The 24,365-nt window shown below is 43.6% G+C and overlaps 1 protein-coding gene across 1 annotated transcript; it reads right to left on the reverse strand.

The window, feature by feature from the left end:
* On the reverse strand, positions 1-23,763 carry ppil2 (peptidylprolyl isomerase (cyclophilin)-like 2). Its single transcript, XM_060053899.1, has 20 exons — positions 23,591-23,763; positions 22,477-22,526; positions 22,284-22,329; positions 21,958-22,020; positions 21,622-21,673; positions 21,421-21,472; positions 20,532-20,623; positions 18,799-18,888; positions 18,610-18,685; positions 17,873-18,033; positions 13,291-13,366; positions 13,098-13,204; positions 11,653-11,742; positions 10,297-10,330; positions 8,114-8,231; positions 7,400-7,456; positions 3,842-3,914; positions 2,821-2,883; positions 2,421-2,563; positions 1-124 (listed from the first exon to the last, which is right to left on the reverse strand). Exons 1-20 carry the CDS (start codon positions 23,620-23,622, stop codon positions 22-24), a joined length of 1,578 nt encoding a protein of 525 aa, XP_059909882.1. The 5' UTR covers positions 23,623-23,763; the 3' UTR covers positions 1-21.
* Positions 23,764-24,365: the final 602 nt, after the last annotated feature.

Genomic DNA, 24,365 nt, shown 5'->3' on the forward strand with positions numbered 1-24,365 from the left:
AGACATGAGCCGTTGTGTGGGCTACCAGCCGCTGAAGTTGCCAAAGTTGGTTTTCCCCTTTGACTTCTTAGCCGTAGAGCCGCTGGTGGAAGGGCCGCTGTCGTCTGTGGCGGCTGGCCGCTTGCTGCAGGAGAACAACACACAACTTGCACGTTCAAAATGCAGGTTCCTGATAGATGGCAAAACTTTCGCTCCTATGTTAATGAACTGTTCACATCCTAAATACTTACTCCAGGTTTAACATTGAAATCTAAATTTCATTTATATATTTTATAACACTTTTTTTCCCGAAAGCTTATAAAAATACAAGCAAAAATGGTTGTTGTGATAGTCATGTGGGGATGTGTGGGCGTGGTTGGGGAGCAGTTATGAGCAAGGGACTGGGTTTGTTTTACTGTGATCCATCGAAAAAGAAACACTGCTTGTAATAAAACCCATGGAACAGTGAATCACAGCTGACAGTGACGTCCTCCACTGTGAAGCATGGATCGAGTGTTGAATCACTGCGCTGGCTCTGCTCCCAGATCCCCGGTCTAACCTTTAACAAGAGCCTCCATCTTGTGCTCACTCTCCAGCCAGGTCTACCCTACGACAGTATACTTTGACCTTGGTAGAAAGATCCCAGCAGCAACAACCATTCCCATGGGTTTCTATGGCGACCTTGGCCATTTCAGTTTCCCCGTTGGCTGGGGTTGTTTGTTAAAATCGTCCCATCCTTCGGTCTCATAAACTATATAGAATCCACTCCGCCGGCCGTAAAAGGAAGAAAAATACATAAATTGGCCATGGCTACTGAACTCATATTAAAAATAGAAAAGAACACCCATCGGGAGTATTATGGGCTGTTTGTTGCCATGATGATAATACAGGGCAGAAGCTATTCTCACAGGGATCTTCCATTCAAGGTGCAGTGAGTAGGAATCAGTGGCATCTCACAGTGAGGCTGCAGATTCCAACCGGCTGAATATCCCTCACCTCCCCTCATCTCCCCTCACCTCCCCTCATCTCCCCTCATCTCCCCTCATCCCTCAGTTTTGAAAGACATAGGAAAAGCTATGGTGGCCTGTAAGGTGCCAGCAGGTACTTCCAAAATGTTAATTGGATTATAACCTATGAATACATACGTTGGCATATGATAATGAATATCATATGCCAACGATAATAAATTCAACACACTACAAAAGACACCCCATTTAAGTTAATAACAGAAACGTTGATCATACAATGTCTGTCAGTACGAGACAAAAGACAAAGACTAGCAGAAGACTAGAAGGCAAAACCAACTCAGGGTCGGGTTCGCTCCTCCATCAGATCATGACTACAGTGGCATTCTAAGTATCGCCATTAGCGCAGCAATTGGCCTTGGATGGAGGCCACTTTACAGGACAATAAAAAAAAAAATAGGGTTTCCGCCAAAAAATATAATTTACCCCAGACTAATGATGTCAATGCTCCAACTTCTCTGCAACTTTCCACGGATATAGAATTTATGTTGCAGACAACGCTTTTTTTTTTCCTCGTAGCGGGTGGATGAAGAAGTCCTGTCTTAGAACACACCTGAGGGTGACGGCTCCAGACGAACAAAAAATGGCAAAACTATGGCGTCCTGCGTAAGCCGAACGGACCCAAAAATAAGAGGTCAGAGAAGCCATGTTCAGGTAACCCCATAAGGGACTGTAAACACTTGACGTGGACTGCCATTTAATGCGGCTGTCGATCACCACTGTCTGCCTGGGACAATAAGTGCTAATGTAAGCCGCAGCTCGTAAAAAGGCTGCCTGAACACAATTAGGGCCCGACACTCTTCTTCATAACACTCTGCAAGGCTGTGCGGGCTGCCAAGAAATCATATCTGCTTGATGGATTAAAACCCAGCCAGTTTTAGCGATTTACCCGAATCTGTTGCAGTATCACAACAGAGAGAGCAATACACAGATAGCAGATAGCGGATACAATGTCAACCGTTTTACGGTAAGGATATCAACGCCGTAGTTGTCGTATTAACACATGCATCTTCCCCCGCCATGTTTCCCACGAGCCGGTGACATGCATTCATTATAATCCAATTTCCCACATCACTGAAGTGAGACTGGGCAAGTGCTTCGTATCAGCTTTATCTTTGTATATATTAGACACATTCATTTTCAAACCCTTCAAAAGCTTTCGAAATGACCTGCGGAAACCAAAGAGGAAAGTAGAAGGCCACTCTGTGATGACGCTCTTTTATACGCGGTGCACTTTAAGACATACACCAAGGGCAACCTGGAGCTTTCAGAATGATTTCTGGTTAAGGCCTTGTTGGTGTGAGAGAGAGTGTGTGTTGGTGTGTGTGTGTGTGTGTGTGTGTGTGTGTGTGCGTGTGTGCGTGTGTGTTGGTGTGTGCGTGTGTGTGTTAGTGTGTGTGCGCACGCAACACTTACGCGGGGGCAGGGTTGATGTACTTCCCGATGCCCTGTTTGAAGGTCTTGGGCGCCTGGTCCTCTTTGGCCTTCCTCTGGGCACCGCTGGTCTCCTGCCTCTCGTCCTCCTGCTTCTGGATCTCCTGCTGACGCTCGGCCGCGATCTGACACACACACCACACACACACACACACACACACACACACACACACACACACACACACACACACACACACACACACACACACACACACACACACACACACACACACACACACACACACACACACACTAAAAATCTACAGAGTATGCGCTCTTCCACAACCTCAGCTATATATTGGACAGACAGGTTGTTGAAGGACATCGCTCCACAACCCCCCCCCAATCACATGCAAACACACGACACACACACACAACACACCTGTGCGTCCGCCTCCTCGTAAGGGTCCACAAACACGCTGGCGGTCAGCAGTTTAATCTCAGACTGTGGATCAGAGAAAGAAAACACAAGATAATGTAGATCAATACACGTATTGAGATACACAGATGGACACATCAATATAAATAGACACACACAAAACACACAGTTTGGTCAGGTAAGTCTGAAGTGTAGCGGCAGAAACGTCCTCCGTCTCCCGTGTCTCCCTCTCAAACTCATTCATTATTTAAACTCATCGGCCCACTAAATCCACTCTGCATCCGCATCCTGCTGAGAAGCATGCAGCACGCCGTACTCTACATAGGATACTCAAATAAGGCCAATACCTCACTATATGAAGATGTGAGACTGGAGATCTCCCTATAGATATACATCTACTCTCACGAACACAATGTTCATTTTAGGTAGTGTAGAGATGGTTTCTGTCCTTCTGTAGTGTTTCTGGACCCTGGTCTCTGCTATAGATCAGTAGTGTTTCTGGTTTTGGGGCCAAGCATCATTAATGCTAGAGATAAATACACTTTTGAGTTTGAGTGTACACATCCACACACTTACCATCACCCACTCCTGCACCCTCTCACCCATTCCCACACAGTCTCCCCTACTTATCACACACGCACACGCACACACACACACACACACACACACACACAGAGTACAAAATACTTTCGCTTGTTGAAAACAAAACTCGCCATTTCTGGAGGGAAATTAAAGCTGTGCAGCACTTAAAGTTGAACCCAAAAACTCTGTTCCTACCATGGACGCTGCTATCCTACCCTAGCAACGCCCGTCAGCATCATGGACATATTATAGGCCAGCATCCTCAAAATCATCTCTCCCGATAGACGAGCCCCTATCCTACCAGTGGGCGCTAGGTGATAAAGGCCCACATAGCAGCCTCCTTTGTTTTAAACACCGTCCCGGTGAGTCTGTCAGCCTGCTAGAGTTTGGGGCCAAGATGGCCACGAGGTGAATAAGGCCCAAAGAGCTTCTATAACCTTACCTTAGGCTTGTCGCTCTTTGGGTCGGCCTCCACGTTCTCCATGGCCGTGAGTGCCTCAAATCCTCCCACCACCCTGCACACACAGACAGACAGACAGAGATTAAATCACGTAAGGACTTCCAGACAGCCATTCTAGAAAAGAAGCACGTAACCTCAGAGTGAAAAATGTATCCCACTTCCAATGGCTTAATAGTAACCACTGGAGAGCGACTGCCGCCTCTGAAGGTCCTCTGATCTGGGACGGCTGCTTGTTCCTCGCTGCAGGCGCAAGATAAAAGGAGGCCGTGCTTTTGAGGGTGTAGCGCCTAAACCTATTTAAAAAAAGGAGCTAAAGTCTCATCTGTGAGGACCCGAGTTTGTTTATTTATTTTATTATTTGAGTTGTTCTTTAGCTGAATGTCTGTTGCTTGTCCCTGAATTGTTCTTTAGTTGGAAGTCTGTAGCTCTCTTATTTGTTGTTTCTCTGGATGTCTGCCCCTTATTTGCGTAAAACAGAAACACATTATTATTAGAGTATACTTTTACAATTCTGGGTAACTGCTTCTTCAGGCTATTATTTTAGTGGATGTGAAAAGTAAGAGAGAGAGAGAGAAAGAGAAAGAGAGAGAGTGTTTATGTCGATACTTAAAGTGGCCCGAGGGGACCTTTTAAATCGCTCAAATATAACCCTCCTTAATTAAAGCAGTTTGGATAATTGAAGGGATGAGGTGGAAACAACATCAACTCCAACAACACTCCAATAGTGGAGTACAAGCCGCGGCTGAAGGCAAAAGAGTAATGCAGTGAGAAGGAAAACCATTAACACCATCTTTTAGGTTTCCCACATCCCCTCTGAACTTGTGTGTGTGAATGATGTGATGGCAAATAGGCAATTTCAGAGATGCAAGAGGTGTGACTTTAAAGTTTGTCCGACTTCAGTAGCAGTCAACCCTGCCCTCATTCAAGCTTCTGCATTTCCTTTTGATTAGAAGGGTTTGGACTAACTTGTTTTCCATGTCAGTGGGTTACAGTTAATAAGCATTGCCGTTTAAGGTCACGTGCCTTGTTGACCCATGTTGGTTCAAAACAAAGCTTCTTGTGGGAACTTTACGAAGAGATACCGATTCTGTTTCAGATTCCTGTTTCCAGCTATCATTTAGAAAGTAGATGGAACCAAGATTGCTGCTAGGTGAATAAACACCATGACCTAAACCATAGACTATAGTCTAGGTCTATAGACTATAGTCTAGGTCTTTGGTTTAGAATAGACTAAACCAGGGGTGCCCAACCTTTTTTGACCCAAGATCTAACATTGCAAACATACCTTCAAGCAGGGGGGGGGGGGGGGGGGGGGGGGGGTTGTATCGTGAACCTACGGACTTCAGTTGGGGTTTCATTCCATCAGCGCGCGGCACCTTCTCAACAATACAACAATAATCAATAATCTTCCTCCCACTCAGGGTGAAAATGGTAGGTCTTAGCTCGTTTCCCCTCAGCCATGCCAACGTTTAGGAGTGCGTAACTACTGTTGACGGCTTTCAACTGCGCATGCGCTACCGCTCGTATATGTCCCGCGCAAATTTAATTTTATTAAAAAAAAAAAAAAAGGGGGGGGGGGGGGGGTTTCTTCACCCCTCGCGGCCGACTTGGGATCTGTCAGCGGTCTACTGGTAGACCGCGATCGACTGGTTGGGCACCCAACCAACATTTCTGGAAGGTGAATAGGGCCCATTACCTAATGGAATGACCCATGGTAGCTGCTCATTACTTTCAACCGTAACAACATATACGCTGTATTTTAAAAAGGTAGGTATCGTTCCAAAGGAAGAGAGTGTTTGGTTTGAAGAGGAGAGACTTCAACTGTTCACATTAATAACACACAAGCACAGCGGAACATTCAATTAACGGCGTTGAAATGGCTTTTTAAACACCGCATTAAGGGCACCGCTGCAGTCCCGGATCATGTTCCCCCTGCTAAAGTCTTCATCTAAAGCATGAGGGGGAACTCGAGTGAAATACACATTTATCAAAAGTGTAAGTTTACCACGGGTGTAAAAGGTCATCCCTAATATGCTTTATAGAAGTCATCCACTTTCAAACCTCTAAGCTTAAACACCCACTTGCTCTAGAGGGGCCAATAGAAAAACAAGACCAAAGTCAAGAGTTTGAAATTAACTTTGTGTCCACAAAAGGAAAACACTGGCTCAATGTTGCTACAACAGAAGGCAGTGGTTATGGTGCATGTGACTGAGGCCTTTAAGTTGAAGGGTTATGTAATCTGGGAACCAGCAGGCCTCCTATGTTTAGCAGAACCTCTGGGAGAAGAGGGCCAGGAGCATCGGCCGAAAACCACCAAGTGAAAAGGAACACGTACGCCTTGTTTTTGGTTTCACTTCGGAGATTTAAACCGCAAATAAACTCATTGGCTCGACTGGTTGAAGCTTTCCAAAGTGGATTTTAATAAGTTTGTTTCTACAGTAGCCAGTCTATACGCCACTCTTTATCGTTTACGTCTACGGGCCGAGTTTCTTTATCCAGTGATGTGACTGAAGAATCTGAAAGGTTCTTCAGTTGAAGAACCTTTCAGATTCAGTATTGCACTGCTGGAGTGTGTGTGTGTGTGTGTGTGTGTGTGTGTGTGTGTGTGTGTGTGTGTGTGTGTGTGTGTGTGTGTGTGTGTGTGTGTGTGTGTGTTCAATGAAAACAGCTGAAAACGAAGCCGGTATGAAACTGAAACTGTGATTCTGAATAAAGTTTAAATGATATCAAATGCTGTTTAGATATTATTGATGTGTGTAGATTTGTAAAAATGGTTTGAACGAAGATAAACGGTTTGAAATTGATTTAGTAACGGCTCTGCCGTCCTCCTATTGACTCCCATGTTAAAAAAAAGATAATATTTTAAAAGTAGAATATCTTAAAAAGTATAAAATATTAAAGTAATCTGAAAAGAAGCCCGCGATTCCAAGCTATTCTGAACATTTTTTGAATGGAGTCTTTAGGTGAAAAATTGAAAATTTGAGGAAGGAGATAGGTCCCAAAGTTTGTAGAGAATAATAAAGAGGAAAGAAAGAATAAAACTGAAGAAGAAAAATAGTTGTGCGCTGCATGCAGCACTCCCCATAATTATATGTGCCATTACCAAATTCGATATATAAATAACAAATAATAATGATAAATAATCGTCCAGCTCGTTGTAGTTAATGTCTTCTGTCCTTTTACTCAGTTGTATTCACTCTTCAGGAGGTGTTAATGAGAAAAAAATAAATAATGGTAATTTCCATCCTTTTGTGCCGGAGTGGAAGAAGTAGTAGTGGTGGTGGTGGTGGTGGTGGTGGTGGGGGTGGTGGGGGACATGGTAGTAGGTGGCGGTGGCTGTTGCGGGCTAACTGTTTCCTGAGCCTTCTGTCCACCATGGCACAGTCTCAGCTGGCAGATGAAAACAATGACTCGTCTTATGCCACTAGCTGTTCAAACAGAGTGGCCATCTGGCCCGTACTACAGTGGAGCCAGGCTGCAGTGGTTACACCACATTATGTAACAATGCAAGTAACGGGGAGGGGGGGGGGGGGTGTTTACCTTCCAAATATGGTGTGCTTCCTGTCCAGGTAGGGGCAGGAGCGGAACGTGATGAAGCTGGGATAAGGGAAAAAAAAAAGGCAATATAGTGAGTAATAACTGTACAACATGCACAAACACAGAGCAAGGAATCACACATCAATGCTTTAAGTACCTGGCCAGCCATATCGAGTGTTGGGATACTAGCTTTATGTAGGCAGGAGTGTTAGGGGATCTGACTGCCCATAGCTCTCGTTATTAGAAGATAGAAGAGATTGCGGAGATTGACGCTGGTTTTGTCAATGAGCCAATTAATCAGTCTTCTCTGAACAACAGGGATTCGAGGTCTGAAGCAGGCTTTATAGTCACTGTGAAGTCAGCCCCAAACACAGCCTTTTTCTCTCCATGCAGAGTTTAACATTGTCAGAGATGCGTGACAAATCGCCGTACAAGCCCAGTGCGAAACGCGAGTGTCCTTTTTGCGTCATGCTTACCAGCTCTGTTACGTTTACACAGTGAACGAAAAGATTGAGCATCGTGTTTGCAGCTCTCCTAATTTTTTTTACCTCATTTAACCACATCAGTCCTACTCTGAGAATGCAGACGGTGACTAGTGATTTATCCCAGTACGCCCTCCTCCCCTGTATCGCCCCATCAGCATTTGCATCTGGACCTCCGCTCCCCCAACAGAGATCCTGCATGATATGATCCTGCGGTGGGCAGACGGTGACTCACAACTGGGATTTGTTGGTGTTGGGGCCGGAGTTGGCCATGCTCAGCACACCCCTGCCAGTGTGGGACAGGTTGGGGCGGAACTCATCCTTGAAGGGCTTCCCCCAGAAGGACTCCCCTCCTGCAACACGAGAGAGAGAGAGAGAAAGAAAGGAAAGAGAACGGTTCAACAAATGACATGATATCAATCCTCCTTTCTTTCTTTTATGCCCAGCTAGTATATCGATTCAAGAAGGCCGTTGGATGAGACGAGGCCCTTGATGACAGAGCCCTTGGTCACGGAACCGTGTGGAGGGACGCTCCAGCTGCCAATCAAACGTCACCATTAAGGCTCTGTGCAGTCACACACGGCACACAGCGGGGCGGTAGGAAGGACAGAAAATATATTTGGCTCCCACCGAGTTGTGTCCTACTGACCCATGTTATGCCAGATGGCGTGTGTGCTTGTGCCTGTTTGTGTGTGTGGAACCTCCTCAGCCAATCTACCTTTCAGGGGCTTTAAGCAGCAGTCACAGCCCGCCCCCATAGTGACACCTCTGCATAATTAATCAACTTGTTGACCTTTTGCCGCAGTGGGGGTTGACCTTAAGTAGGTGGTTGTGATGGTAGAGAGGTGTATGCGAGTGTGTGGCGTCGGTGGTAAACAGTCAACAATATTAAATAAACTCGTAGCCTTTTTGTTTCAAAGAAAACCTATGAAAATCAATAGTCTCGATTTTCTCGAGAGATGAGGAACAGCGTGCAAACATGAACAGAGCATTCCCTCTGAGCAGCCTCACTCCGTCTCAGTATTTTCGCCAGCAGCAGCTGGAAGACAACGCGCACAGCACAATGTAGCACCAATTACACAAGCAGCATGTCAGACACTATCCTCCTTCTGTACAACCTTGGGCCAAGTCTCAGACGAAACAGGGTCGGGACGAACATAAGCAGTGAAGAGGCTGAGAGTGTAAACACCTATTCATCACCAAACAGAGCAAGGCGCTGCCATAAGCGGTAACTGCAGCAAGTGCATTTTAATAGTTTTTAAGAAGTGGCTGCTGTCCTTGGTTTAGGCAAGGCACTAGAGGCAAAGATTGGCAAGACAATTGACATGATTAACCGTTTTTAGCATGTTTGCGTATCTGCAGTTAGATTGAGATCCAAATCGGCTAATCTGGGAAATACAGGTTTGAGAAAAAACAACATCCATCCACACATGCATGCCTAAATAGCCAAATGAATCCACCTCAGGACAACCGTGAGAAGGGGCTGACCTACCATGAGATCACATCTATATGCACGCCAAATACTACAAATATTACACTTTGGTGATAGCTGAATTGACCGGTACATAATCACTGACCTTTCCCTGTCAAGGCAATGCAAACAACTGTCTGGGGGGGGAGAGTGTCCCGAACATCCCCCCTGTGGTTGTGTGTGGGTTGCCATGTGTGTGTGTGTCGCTTTGTGTATGCGTGTGTCGCTGTGCGTGTGTGCGCGTGTCTCTGTGTGCGCATACACACAATTCAGTCTAGCCGATTGAGACAAGTCTGCCCTCGAGGTCTGTTATTTCCTTGTGCGTTGCTGTACTCTTCCATCACACACACACACACACACACACACACACACACACACACACACACACACACACACACACACGTTAGCCAGGGTGAGCCTGAGGCAACTGACAACAGGGCAGAAAAGTGACGTCATCTTTAATAGCGGGTGGGAGGTTGTGCGCTCCAAATTGAGCAGATGCTGGTGCAAAACTATTGCAATAAATGTTTTTTTTTTAAACATTAATTGGATGGAATTGAATATTTTTGGCTCACAGATATCCTTCTCCTCGGGCCTGGTTCCAGACCCGGAGAACAGCTACACCTTTTCCCTCTGCATAACAGGTTTTGTCAAAAAGTTGTTTTTGCCTCTGCTTTGCGGACAACTCAACCCTCTTACTTCAGCACTGTCTCCTTCGTTGTGTGTGTGTGTGTGTGTGCGTGTGTGTGTCTGTGTGTGTGCGTGTTGTATCTCTGTCTGGCGCTTTTATGCTCCCTAGTGCCTTCAGAGCTTATATTTAGCAACACGCTCGTACCTAGAGTTGCCGGGCTATTGACACAAAGTAACCCAAAAGAGGTCAATAAATAATTAAATGTTACGGTGCTATGAGGGGGGGGGGGGGGGGGGGGCTGCTGGAATGTTCTTACCTGTGCCGGTTCCTGTGGGATCCCCTCCTTGAATCTGGAATATAAAATAAAAGGAAAAAGGAAATAGGAAACTTGGTTACGATTCTGCCTGCATTAAAACAAAGCCTGATTCTGTGGTGAGGTTTGGGAATCATGGAGCCCACTTATCTGTAGCAATAGACAACGCACAATACAGTGAGGTGTGCAAAACACCCGAGTTTGTGTGAATAATGAGACTTTAAATGTCTCTTTAACACAGCGCTGGGTGGCTGGTTCCCTATTCTAACGTCACATCAGGCAGGCGAGGATCTACTCTGGACTCCTGCCCGTTTACTTTGTCAATCAGATAATGCAGGTGACTACATTCATCAGCTCAACTGCATTGCATCTTGTCCATCTCATATCTGTAAAAAGCCCATCTCTCTTATTTTATATTATATGTAAACTCTGCCAATAGATTTGATTGCAATATAATCAAATGCAGGCAAAAGAAAATAGTATGGAATGAATGCTAAATTAATTGGATTCCACATCTTCAGCATTCACATGCCCACAGATAGAGCAGATTTTGTTTTTGCAGAAGGCAGCCTGTGCACGTAAACACGGGCACCGCCTGCCAATCTGAGAGGTTAGCGGGCTGCAGGGCTTTCAGGTTTTCACAGTAACATTGTTTAGTTCCTAGAAGTCAATCTGGAGCCGCCACAGTCCTCGTAAGGTTCTGATAAACTGCTTTTATGGCTGTGCAGCACCACCCCCCGCCCCCCCCCCCCCGTCTCTTCTCATAAAGAAACAGATTTTTACTATGCACCGTGCTGAGACACCGTCTTCATAGTGGCCTGCTTTTGTATGTTGGGAGGAACAAGAACTACGGCGGCGGCCATAAAGAGAGCTTTTTACAGCTTGCCACAATCAATGAAAACCGGGCAAACCGAGAAATAAACAATGCCCTTCTTAAGACTCAAATGAAGGGGTACCGGTCCAAAGGAACATAGAGTACCGGAGAAAACGGGACTCCTCTGTTAAAATGAAGTGTGCTCAAGCGTAATGCGTGTCCCTGGGTTACCCTGAACCTAACCATCTCAAGTTAAATGCCCACACCTCCAGGATGCCATCAGGGGCAGGACTTGGCCACCTAGTGAAAACCACAGCCCTTTAAGTGATGGTTAACATGGTTGATGGAGGCCCGCCAGTTGAAATACAGCAATGTTATTGTGGGGTAAGTGAGGTAAAGGCCTAGGGTTGACATTGTGCTGGAACCATACATTTGTCGGCCGTACTGAAATGTGTGAAGGACCCTGTGACTTGTACGGGAATGACATCTAGTCCAGGAAAGCCAATGAGCGACCCAAGCAGCCAAGGATAATCTGATGTCTTTACCATGAAGTTCCTGATCGACCTGTGGAAAACGGTCCCGTCGTAGTAGCCTTTTTTACACAGACGGGTGAAGTTCTCCCCAGCTTTTGGAACCTACGAGAAAGAAGAGACATTGACAATTAAAACACCTAATAATAAAAATAGTTGGCGAACATGGGGACAATGACAGAGTGTTTAAAAAAACGCATGTAGTATATCTGATTAAACTCTGTGAATTTAAGTAATTCAAGTATTTTTTTGCGTCAACAGGACCCAAAGTAGAACATCATGTCGTTTCTTCAACGACATGATGAGCCTGCAAGTCGCTCACATTAAAAAATAACCTGGTCCTCCGAGTACAAACATTGACCCAATAACATCTGAACACTTCACCAACACCAACGTCGACGGGAGTGACAGCGGGCCAAGACCGGAGCATCATAAAGCTTTCGCTTCACCGCTACGTTCTGCGGCACTGCAAGACGGCAGTGATTCAGAGTGCATGTGACAGGTCAAACAACACTCATTCATTTATAAAGAGCTGGCCAGAAATAGCGCAGCAATCTTGAGTGAAGCCTGCTGGGGCAACCTCCGACGCAGACGGGGCTACGGTTAGTCTGGGCGCCGAAGCTTCTGCTCTTGTTATTCTGATTTAACAGCCAATAGAAACACAGCACCCAGCACTTAGTTACCGGGGTAAACATTCAGTGCTAGAATACGCACGTCTTCCCAGGGTGCAAAACCCCCTTGGAATGCATAAAAACAAAAAGAGACGCACGTCATGCATTGAAATACATATTTTTACAGATGGTCTATATTTAGTCTCTGTAAAAAAGTTATTTTTACACTTATTTTAAATGTTTTATTATGAGGTTTCCGGGAGGAGTGATGTAACATTTGGTGGCAGAATGGCAGTTGGGATTAGCACTACGAATAACCACTTTTAGGATAAACTGACAATTTTGAGAGTCAGGTCCCTTAGTTAAGATTTGAAGAATTTCCAATAGTACCAAAACCAAAGAACCAAATGCATACCGAATCGACCCAATCTAATGCAATCGGTTACAGTCTGAATATAAAATGTTTATATTGACAATGTCCGTCAGAACGTTGACATGCACACCTTATATGGATTAAGGCTAAAACACTCTAGGTCATGCTCATCATGTTTGTCAAAGCAGTCATTTTAGGTCCGAAATGCTCCACCCCACACTCCCCTTGTTTATATTTTTCATGATCAGACCGTTTGGTTACCTGTCACTTATCTATTACAGCCAACAATTCAAATGACCCAACTTAATTAAGATCATCTTATTCGCGTGTATGACCAACACACAGATTTTTCATGTGTTCTACAAGTTGTTGATTTCATGTTGATCCATACGTGGCTTAAAGTGTATTATTGGTCTCCTTCAATCCCCTGTCCATGCAGCAGACGGCAGAGCAGGAGGGGAGCCTGCTGTTCTCACCTTGTCACAGTACAGCTCCAGATTGATGTCCCCTTTGTTGGTGTGGAGGCGAACGTAGCCCTTCTTCTTCACGTACTTGTAGCGCACGGTGTCGTCTGCGATGGCGTCTGCGTCGGGGACAAAGGTTGGGTTGATTATGCTCGAGTGCACGGTGAGGTGCGTGGTGATGGTCGGGGAGGTTCGGGCTGCCCACCTGCTTCGTGTACGGTGGCAGGTGCCATGGCTGTGGAGGTGAAGGAGGCCGACACTCTGCCTGTGGAGTAGTGAGCCTGGAGAAACACGGGCAGCAGAAACACCACTCTGTTAATAAGGCCATCCTGTTTTTCCCCTGATGTCGATTGTATTACGTCATTGTTTTTTAATAACTCGTCAAGGCACTTGATAATGAAATATGCTGCACAAACATTGTATTCTTCAAGTGTTCTTAGGCAAGTCATTTTTGCATCTTCAACTCTTATCATGTATATAGACATTTTTATACTTTCTGACTCCATTTGTATGCATTTGTTTTCTACTTCTGTCTTGTGCGGGCTGTTGTGGCACCTACATCTACTGTTTGGGATAGATAAAGGACGATTTTATCCTACACCCCTCTTTTGACTTGTAAGGAGTCTGTGTTCAGAATGTTCAGTATTTACAGTGTACACGTTTCGGATGCATAGCCAGGTGAGCAGGGAGGGGTTTAGCCCCTCGCCTAAGGATGCCATCAGGCAGACACTGGACTAAATTAAGTCAGTTTAGTTCCAAGGAGCCAATTTCATATTATTCTGAGAATGTGAGAATGTGCATTTCTGATACTAGACGCAGATGCTGTCTTTTAATCAAAATCAGTTTTCTCACTGAAAAAAAAAAAAAGGTTGACAGAAAAGGTATTAACAGTAAAATAAAAAAGGTGTTACAGCGTCTTGTGAATTGAACTGAAAAAAGCTGCAGGAGTGTTCATTACATTATAGTATGTTTGTTTTTTCAGCAGCAAAGGTACTGGCCCTTTCCATGTCCTAAAGCAATTGCCTAATGACCCATGACTCTTTTTCCCTGCCAAATTTTCCGACGCTTCCTCACTGACTGGTGGCAGGTAATTATATCGGACTCTGCTTGCCACTATTGCCTGTAGCCGGTCTGTACTGTGGTCAAGTTCAGTTCAGCTTTGTACACTTTAAATAAATGCTTCCTACCACCAAGAGGACGAGTGCTGCTCACTGCTGCCCTCTCTGAACCCAGGGAAGTGTCAACTCGACAGACATTCCTCTCGGCTCCTCCGATCGACCCAGCGTTAAGCACTTAAATGGTTCTAACACGCGGAACAACAAGCATTAACAAGGAGAAGATGATGGTGAGGCAACAGAGCTCTCCGTGCAGAATAATCATTCTGACAAGTTCAATGGAACACAGGGAAGGCTCTGAAGGAGACTGCAGACTCCTAAAAAGGCAGTCATGGAGGGAGGAATCCCATGCCTGTTTTCAATTGCATATGATGTCTTTGTTTTTATATCAACCAGTTCCCATGCCCAGCAAGCTTTCCCCAAGCGGTACCACTGCACTCTGATCGCGTGCAAGATTATGCAACTGATAACAAAACGGTGATATTTTGTATGTAGGGGGGTTGGGGGTGGAAGAGAACCATAGCCCCTGATTCTCCCCCACAACAGCCCCGTCTGAACATTTGTTCTGCTCTAGTTCGTGTGAAGGAGCAGTTTACCTTGTTTGCTCCGTCTGACCTACATTTCTCGCTCTCTAAGAGGCTGTCAGACCGCCACCTCGCCCTGAACTCCAGCGACGTCAACCCAGCGCCAGATCAAGTACAGGAAAGCTACTTTGCACGGCCTCAAAGTGTCCAGACAAGACAAGTGTCGAGAAGGACACAAGAGTAGCAGAAATAAAAACTTTGGTAATAAAAAAAACACACATATACAAGTCTCAGACATCATCATCTTAATTCCTTGCACTTATTCATTTCTGCATCCATTTTTTAATCCAGTCCCAGAGCATAAAATCAGAACTAGTACACGTTGTTAGAGTGCAGAATTTAGGGTTTTTACAGAGCTCATTAATAAAAGGTCACTGCATCGTTTGCCATTCATGCTTTGTTAATGTGTGGTTGCGCATACTAGGTAACCTGACTAGCTTTACCAGTGCTACTAGTTGTGAACCAGAAGTATTGACAGTCTAACTTGCAACGTTTGCTTGCCATTTCTTCTGTTCAGAGTTTTGTTGGAACAATGCATCTTAAAGGGCATTATATTATTTTATGTAGAAAAGGTATCAGGCAGAACAAATAGCTTGTTCTGCCCAAGCTATTTCTCATGTTTGTTGAATGTCCCACACTGAGGAAGATTTTTGAACAGTATTTGTGGTGTATAGAGCGCCACCTTCTGTCCAGCTACAATAAAATGCTTTCCATTGAAATACAGGATGTTACATACAAATAAGCAATGACATAATAGCTCACTTGTTGGGTTACTAACTCCTAGATCCTTAAATATATTATTCAGAACAAATAGGATTGGCTTATCTGTCTTTATAAAGATAAAGCTCATTTTTTGAAGACAGTAAGCCCACTTCACAAGCTCATCCAACCAACACATTTCTTAAACTTATTTATCCATACTTTTGGAGAGCTTTTTGAGCCTTATGGAGAGGGCAGTCAAGAGAGAATGGAAAATAGGTTAGAAAAGAGTCAGACTGACACTACTAACTATTGCCTACACAGTAAGCGCAATAGTATTTGTTTAAACCAAAAAACCCATGTTTAGGTTTAGAAACTAGTTGGCTGGCTACGTTCCGAAAACCCAACATATCGCCCGGCGCTTTGCTCGACGCTCATCATGCGTAGACCGCCTAACCCCCATCGGTCCACTGCTTCACACTAGGGCTTTGACTCCGAACTTCGTTATTCGAAAATCAAAAAATAGATAAAAATTCGAACGAATATTAGGCAGCTCTTAATATTCAAACCTGTTATGGGCAGGCCAAGAGGGAGAGACGTCGGAGAACCCGACGCAGTCTATTCATAATATTGTAATGACCACGGAAGAGGCAGTGAATGAAGTATTGATTAGACAGCGATTTATTAGAAACCTAATAAACCGTTGGAACACGCAAGACCGGTAACCATAGCAACGCGGTAAACAAACCTCGCAAAACCCAATCCAGGTCTTACTGAAGGCAGACATTGATGGTCAAATATTATTAATAAATATTCAATAGGGCTGGGCGATTTGGCCTAAAAATAAAATCTCGATTTTTTCTAACTAAAGGACGATTTTCGATTTAAACCTCGATTTTTTTTTTCTGTATTTCTCTAAACAAATTCCATTGAAACCCATGTACGTGTGTGGCGCTTATGGGGTGTCGCACCACACTCACCAACGCAGGGGTCTACAACCCGCTGATTTAAGAGTATAACGATTATCAACAATCATGGAAAGCTGAGTAGGTTTATCAGTTTTAATAACAGTATGAACAAATAGAACTCAAAAATTACAAGTTGTCCTTTGTATATCTATAGTAGCAATAGCACATGCTAAACAAGGACAAAATCTACTCAGAATAATTGAATGAACTGTTTACATCCATGGCTAACCAGTGCATGAGAAGGAGATGACAGGAGACTAAGGTTTCACTCTTTCAATTGCTCTAATTTGAGCTCTTACTGTTATCTAACATACCATACAGTAATTTAATTGTGTAAAAGTGTGAAATTACTGCACCTTAAAAATGACCATGAATTAGCTATACTCTCATTTGCATAGTGATTAACATTATGAATTTCAATTGTGTATACCAACTGTATGTTGGCTGACATTTACCTATAACTTTTTTTCCCTCCACTCTAACCAAGGATGCCTGTTTTTAAATTCCCTAGCCCTAGAGATATAAAGTGGGATTAAAACATTGTCTTCTGTTGACTACTTATTATGTGGTTTACACATTAATATGGGAGGACTGGACACACACACACACACACACGCACGCACGCACGCACACACACGCGAGAAGGAGGGGCTCGGCCCGCCAACTAACGTGCAGAGATGCAGGGGCAGCTTCGCGCTTCGTAACAGAGACAGGGCAGAGCGCGAGCGCACAGCGGGAATTTTATGAATGGTGAATGTAGGAGATAACTTCCCCTGCTTAAAGTATTTTATTGCAGTTATACCCAACCGATATTTCCGAAAAATAAACACAGAAGTGAAAGATCTGTCACAAGACGATTGATACGTATCCGTGCACATTTTTAAGTGGGTATACGCAAATCCTGGTGCGTTCCTAGTGGGTATACGGCGTATACCTGCGTATCACGTAGACTACACCACTGCTTGTAACTAAGAGAACACACATGTGAGTTGTTGATCACAAATTATTTGTATACATAACGTCATCTTTGCAAAAGACGTTTAACTGAAAAGTGTTTCAATCGACCCGGCTCTCCCCCAAGTCTGTCGGGGGCGAGGTGAATGTGATTGCAGTAGGCTGAGTTTTGCGCGCGTTCTGGAAAGTGAGAGAGGAGGCTACTACGGAGTCTATTCAGCAAAACAAATCGGAAGAGTCTAGAACTGTTTTTAAATCGCGATTTTTCGGTTCAGCCATTTCACAAACCGTAGGAAAGAAAAAATGCAAATTAATCGATTAAACCGAAAAAATCGCCCAGCCCTAATTCAAATATATTCAAATATTAAAATTAATAAACAAACAAATGTCGAAGAGGATTTTTGGGCAAAAGTCAAAGCCCTACTTCACACAGAGGTCACAGACTGGGATGAAACGGGCTGTCTTACCGCGTTGAGCTTGTCTGTCTTCTTGACGGTGGGCTCCTTCATGGTGGCGGCCAGCAGCGTGTCCCCCTTGTAGTCCCTGTATAGCTCGGCCAGAGTCTCCCGGGTCTCCAGGTTGGTGCTGTTCAGGTGGTAGCCTGGGTCCAGCTTGGCCTTCTCCTCATCTAGACAGAGCCGGGACGAGGAGGACTTTTGAATGACCGGACAATTATTTTATTTATTTTTTTAAGCTAACGAAGTATTAGACTTCAGTTAGAGATGGATGGACTTGGGTTAGGGTACTTTTGGTTACGAATTCTTATCTATAAATCAAGATCTATTATAGTGCACTCCGCCCACTAGGTGGTGCCGCAGAGATACTTTTTATTGCATGCTTTGATTTGATGATGAGCCTAACTTGAGAACAAACAAATGAGTTAAAGCATTTGCTTGATCAATTATTAAATGTGAATGCCAATTTGCCAATTATTATTTATTTTTTTTAACAAATGCAAACACATACACATACCCAGGTCGATGTCAACCTTTAAGGACAAGAGTCATTGAAGCATTGAAATGTGCAGTCTGCATTCAAGGGACTATGATAAATAGCTCAGCCAATGCAGTTGAGGCAGGTGCAGAGTTCTTTGTCATAGTCCCTTGAACACGGACACATCTCAATACACACCGATAGATAATCCACTAATGTTATGTGTGTCAAAAGAGACGGAGGGTTGGCATGGCAACTGGAGGGCACCTACCCGGGTCCAACACCTTGAGGTTATTCTTCACATGGAAGAAGTCGGACACGTTGAATTTATCCAAATGGGTGGGATCCTATGGGAGAGACACGCATTCATCTACAGTCAGATAAGCAGGCCCTTCTGCAGGTCAGCAATATAAATGGTGGACATAGTCCACATGAATGCAGGATGTGATCCACAACACACCTGTAACGTGATCAGGTCTTTTCTGGTGAAGGGCTCGTCAGTGAGGAGATCTCTGTAGCTCTTGGTCTTGATGTTGAGCTGTTCCACCGCCTAAAGGGCAAACACACATCCCCAATAACGTTCAGAGATATGTTTAAACAATACAGTGGTGTTTGAACCGTTGCCTGAACCGTTTGTCAATGGTTCAAGCAACAAAACATCAACAGTTTATTCCAGGATTGAAATGGGATGTCACTGAAGTGGGTTAATGTTGAAGTCAACCTCAGCTCTCGGAATTCAGTGTTAAAGGGCTGCCAGATCTTCAATGTCTTAAATACAATTCTTCACATCTTTCTGGGGATTATTCAACTGGCTTGCTAAGCAGTGGACCAGTCACAGAAATTAAAAATAGATTCGGTGAAATGACCCAAGCAGTTCCGAAAAATAGGTTTCCTTTGAATTTACACTGATGAAGTTTAGCCAGGGAGACACTGAGTTTAGCCTTTTTCCATTGGCTCTCTTCCTGCATTGTTTCTTAACATCCTGAATTCGTTATTCCACCCTGGCAGAAGATGGTTGCAGCTTTTTATAGCTGAAAAAGGAGCTATAGAATGTAAACCAGTAGTTCAAAAGCTGTTAAAAACCCTGATAAGCTCCTCTACTGGCCTTGCTGTACACAGGTATTAAAAATATGTTTGGGGCAGTAAAAAGCTGATGTATTTAGGGAGCAGGTGTGAAACAGGATGGTGGGTTTTAGAGAGAGAGAGGAGTCGCACCTGGCAGAGCCCTGAGTTGGGATCAGAAAATGATTGGCCAAATGATTATTTAAGATAAAATTAAGGCTCTCAAAAAAAAATGTGGCTAATTAGGAAAGAGCGACTGGAGAACAACCAAGATCATTTCTGTGTAATACTGCCAGGCCACCCCCTCAGCCTCTCATTCTTGGCTGATGGAAAAATAAATGTTCTGGGGGGGGGGGGGGGGGTGACTCAATGGCAGGGGCACATTCATCAGAATTAATCCAAGACTCTTTGACGATGAAAAAATAAATATTGTGGGTGATGATCAAATCCTGGCAGATAAAAGACTCAAAAAAGGCAAATTATATTGCATTGAGTAAACAGAGAAGAGCCAATTCAAGAGCAGGGACTGAAGAACTCGTTTTAACTGATGAGATTCCTTCGGTAGAGATGGTGGGTAGGTTCGGTTCTCGCACCCTGTCTTTCAGTGATCCTAACAGGAACAAATTAATGAGGGAGAGAAGCCAAACCAGCACAAGCAGGATCTGCATTGTCTGGGGCAGGTCTTTGAGATCCAGAGTCAGGATGGTGAGCGGGGAGTTATTGGGGAAAGGATCAATTAATGGCATAAGCAATTAGGTCAATACAATTAAATATAAATGTAAATGTTCCTTTCCTGTTAGGATGCAGCCCACTGTATGTAAACAGGCCCCACTTGGCGCAGAAGGAATCATAATGACTGATAAAACCCAGTCATGCTGCTGAAGGAGATCCTTGATGAGCTGCTCCACGGATTGCGAGTCACGTTTTGGCTCAGCAACCTACGCCGACGGGGCCATTAGTGGAGTTGTTGTGCGCCATAGAGTGGGTACAAGTCTTAGTGCTCCGTGTGGGGTGGAATGAATCAGGAGGGAAGAACGGCCAGGAGCTTCCAGTTGAAACGAGTAGCTCATGTAGAGCCAGGGAGTATTGAGTCGTAGGTCTGTATTTTCAGCACAAAGTACATTCACTCACCTCATTGGAGAACACATTGCCGGTGACCTTGTTGGTAACAATGTGAGAGTTGTTGGTGAAGATATTGAACAGCACTGGACAATGGTACTTCCCTGAAGCAGAAGGAAAGAGAAATGTTAAGATACACGTTTTATATATTTATTGTTGTATGTGGTCAGCTGTACAAAGTGGTAGCACTAGAACTGACAAACGCACACAAACACATACACACACTCTGCGATGTCTGGATCAATCAAGGTCAGCTTCTGTCTCAGGTGTGGCTCGACGACAACCCTGCTTCTGTATTTGCTTCCATGTTTCGTTGCATGATAATTCTGTTAAAGTCTCCTGCTAACCAACAGTTATGTGCTTAATCCGAGACGTTTTCATAGGAAAAACTGTCTTTTCTTTCAGCAGGGCGGTTTCGGGGTGAAGATGACGTTTGAGATGCGATGGTTTCATGGAATCCTTTCTAAGAGAATCTTCAAATACCACCTGTGCTCAGTTCAATGTCACAGTTTTCTTACAGTTCAGCTCGAAAGAAAATTCTGCTCCTGTCCGCACTTCTCTTTCAAATAGTTCCCGGTTTGATCATAATAATATTTTTTGCTGGCAGTTTAGCCTGTAATCGTTGACGTTAGAGAGCGCGACAACCCAACTATGAAACAGTTCGATATTGAAACAAAATATTACAGGAATGGCACATCTTATTTTACGTTACTCATGGTTAATGTATTTCCATTCATAGTATTATTATGTGTAAAATAAATCCTCTGTGTACCACCAAATAGTGCAATGCGTACCAGCAGTGGTACGCGTACCAAGATACCACTGTTTGAAGACCAATTATCGAACCTATATAAAACAGTATGGTGGATTGAGTGAGACAGATGCATGAATAAACACTAACCATCAGCGTTCTTTGCGAAGGTTAGTTTGATGAGGGACTTTACTTCCAGCTTCTGCAGAAGAAAAAAAAAAATAGAAGTTGTTGACATTTTAGTGAAACAAAGTTTCTTTGTCTTTTAGCAAGAAATAATGGTGATAAAATAGTATAAGGACAATGAGGCCTTTACAGACAGTTAAATCATGTCTCAGTGTGCTTGCTTACCTCTCCTGAGATGGGGTTGGTGCCGTACCTCTTAATCCAAGGGATAATGCTCCTAAAACACAGGGTATGAATGAATCGCATTCCCTTCTTGTCTCCTTATCCCAAACTTTAAAACGAGTCCTTTGAACAACAACGGATCGATGTCCAATGTTTTATGTATTAGGTTATTTTATCTGAAACTGTCCAATGCCATCTTCCCTTTCCTGATATTGCCTTTATCATTCCAAATCTACACCAAAACGAATATAGCATGTTAAGTTAATATCGTATTATTGTTAAAATCATATTATGTAATCCACTTTCAGGCTCACAAGTAAGAGGCGAAGTAATACTTACAGTAGGTCAAAGACCACTCCTTCCTCGGTACAAACTGGATACTCAAATGGTTGGAGGGACAAGCTAAAGGATTTAGGACACAGTGTTCAAGAGTGTCAACAATGGATAAGGTTTTTTTCTATTTGAGATTAATAAACAACCCAAGTTGTAAAGCCTCTAAAATGTATGACTGGGTTAGTGTGCATAAGGTGCATAGTACATATGTAGACCTCAATACGTATTATACAAGATGAAACGTACATACATCTTATAATTATGTGTGTGAGACTTGAAGATTTAGGTGTACTTGAAATGCATAAGTCAATGGGACCCGTACAATACCATACCTGCAGTGGTCGAATGGAAGTCGTCTAAAATCCGCCTGGGGAATTTCTATGATGAAAAGAACAAAATCATAATTTCTCTGCTTGATGCCTAACTCTCTATATCAAACAGGTATTATTATAAGAGTACTTCTCAGAAATAATAATTGGCATGTCATGTTTGAATAATAAAAATGAATGCGAGAATAAAACACACCTGCGCGCTTTCCTCCATAGAAATTTGTGTACTCCGAAGAGGTTATATACCTAGAACACCATCAAAGAAATTATCAAGAAGACCAAAATGATTGACATAGTTAGCATTTTTGTTCCTTTTTTTTTTTTATCATCGATAGTGACTCATTTTAAATATTAAATAATAAAAGCTCTATAAGTAGTTCAGGGGGATTTCCAACCCCCATTAGGCAGCCAATCATGAAGCAGTAGCCTCGAGTGTATATCTTAGGAGGAGAGACCAGATTATGAAAGGTCAAAAGTAGGTAGATGCTGCAGCACCCAAGATTGATAAAGACCTAACATCAGGTATTTGTTTTGTATGCTTCTCGGATACAAATAAACCTGTTACTGAACGTGAAAAATATGGTCACAGTTCTGTGCGCTTTTAAAGATGCATAATGGTTAAAATGTTACGATTTGTACAAGCAATAGCTTTAAGCGTTCATTCAATGTGTCCAATGTGTTGAACATTGATTATCTTATATGACCATCTTGGCACAACACAGTCAAGCTTCAATATTTCAACCCCTACTTTTGCAACCCATCGTTTGTAAAATAACTTTTGTCACGCCTGGGAAAAGAAAGTCAAACCAATGTGCTCTATTGCTTTAGTTTGCCACTTCAGGAAGCCGTCATTACGACCAATTGGTCGCAATTCTCTCCATGGAGTGCCCTATTATTAAACCCAACGGCATGAAGATATAAAAGGAGAAGACCCCAGCTGTCTGTAGGGGTGCAATATTGGTGAGGATATCACCATCAAATACACTCATAATAATTGTAGGGCACTCTAGGGGAAATGCGACTTGAGGTGCCAACGTCCTCGTTAGTCGCTTGCGGCTAACTTTAGGCTAGTGCTATGGCTCTAGCCTAAAGACAAATGTGCCTAAATCAAGTCAAACTTGTATAATTCATTAACTAAATGGGTAATACACCCAAAATAGCCACCAGATGGGTATCCCATACACCTGCTCAAAGGTTGGGGGACTTAAGCACTTCATATTGAAACATAAGGTCTTGTCTATGTTAGCATATGGGAGATCTGACAAAAACACTTCAATATTATTATTACGGTTCCTTCATTCCTTACTTACATTTTATCTTTCTGATGTTGGCGTTTCCCCATTTTGACACTCTGTAGTTAGACCCCAACTACGTCCTTTTTGTTGTTATAAACTTTGGATAATGACTATGAACTGTATGCAGTGTTTATATTCTGGTACGCGTCGCGCGTCGCGATAAGATGACTTCTTCGTGTGTTTTTTCAGGACTCCTTCTTCTTCTTCCCTTAATTTCCGGCAGTCTGTATGCCTTTGCGGCACATTGCTGCCACCCACAGGACAAAAATAATAATAAAATAAATAAATAATACATTTAAAAAAAGGAATATTCCAAACCGCATCAGTCCATAGTCAAGTGGCCGCCATAAATTCCAGAACAGCTTTTACAGTCCCAGGCTGGTTCTTGATGGGAAACAGAGGGCTCCTCAGTGTAACAGGTGTTGTGCCCACCGCTGCATACAGCCGTTCCCTCTCTAGAGCGAGTCCTAAACACTCGCACACTCCCCGCACAGTCCATCCTCATGTTTCCCAATTTTGTGTAAGTCCCATGCAAGTCCACAATGCCCCAACCTCAGTCTGGTCATCATCATGACTATATGCCTCCTTTCCTTTCCCAAAAAACACTGGTACTAGGACTGCTGCCACCTATAGGGTTAAATAGTCACACTCCAAATGTATTGATATCTTAACAATGAACAGTGGAAAGGCCATTACACAAGGGTGAGAAGTAAGTCTTAACTCAGAGCGTACTGGGAAGTGCAGTGCCTGCCAAGTTAGATTAGACAGCAGTACAGCTTTACCTAAAATA

This window comes from Gadus macrocephalus, chromosome 6, assembly GCF_031168955.1.
Source record: "Gadus macrocephalus chromosome 6, ASM3116895v1".
Lineage (NCBI taxonomy): Eukaryota > Metazoa > Chordata > Actinopteri > Gadiformes > Gadidae > Gadus > Gadus macrocephalus.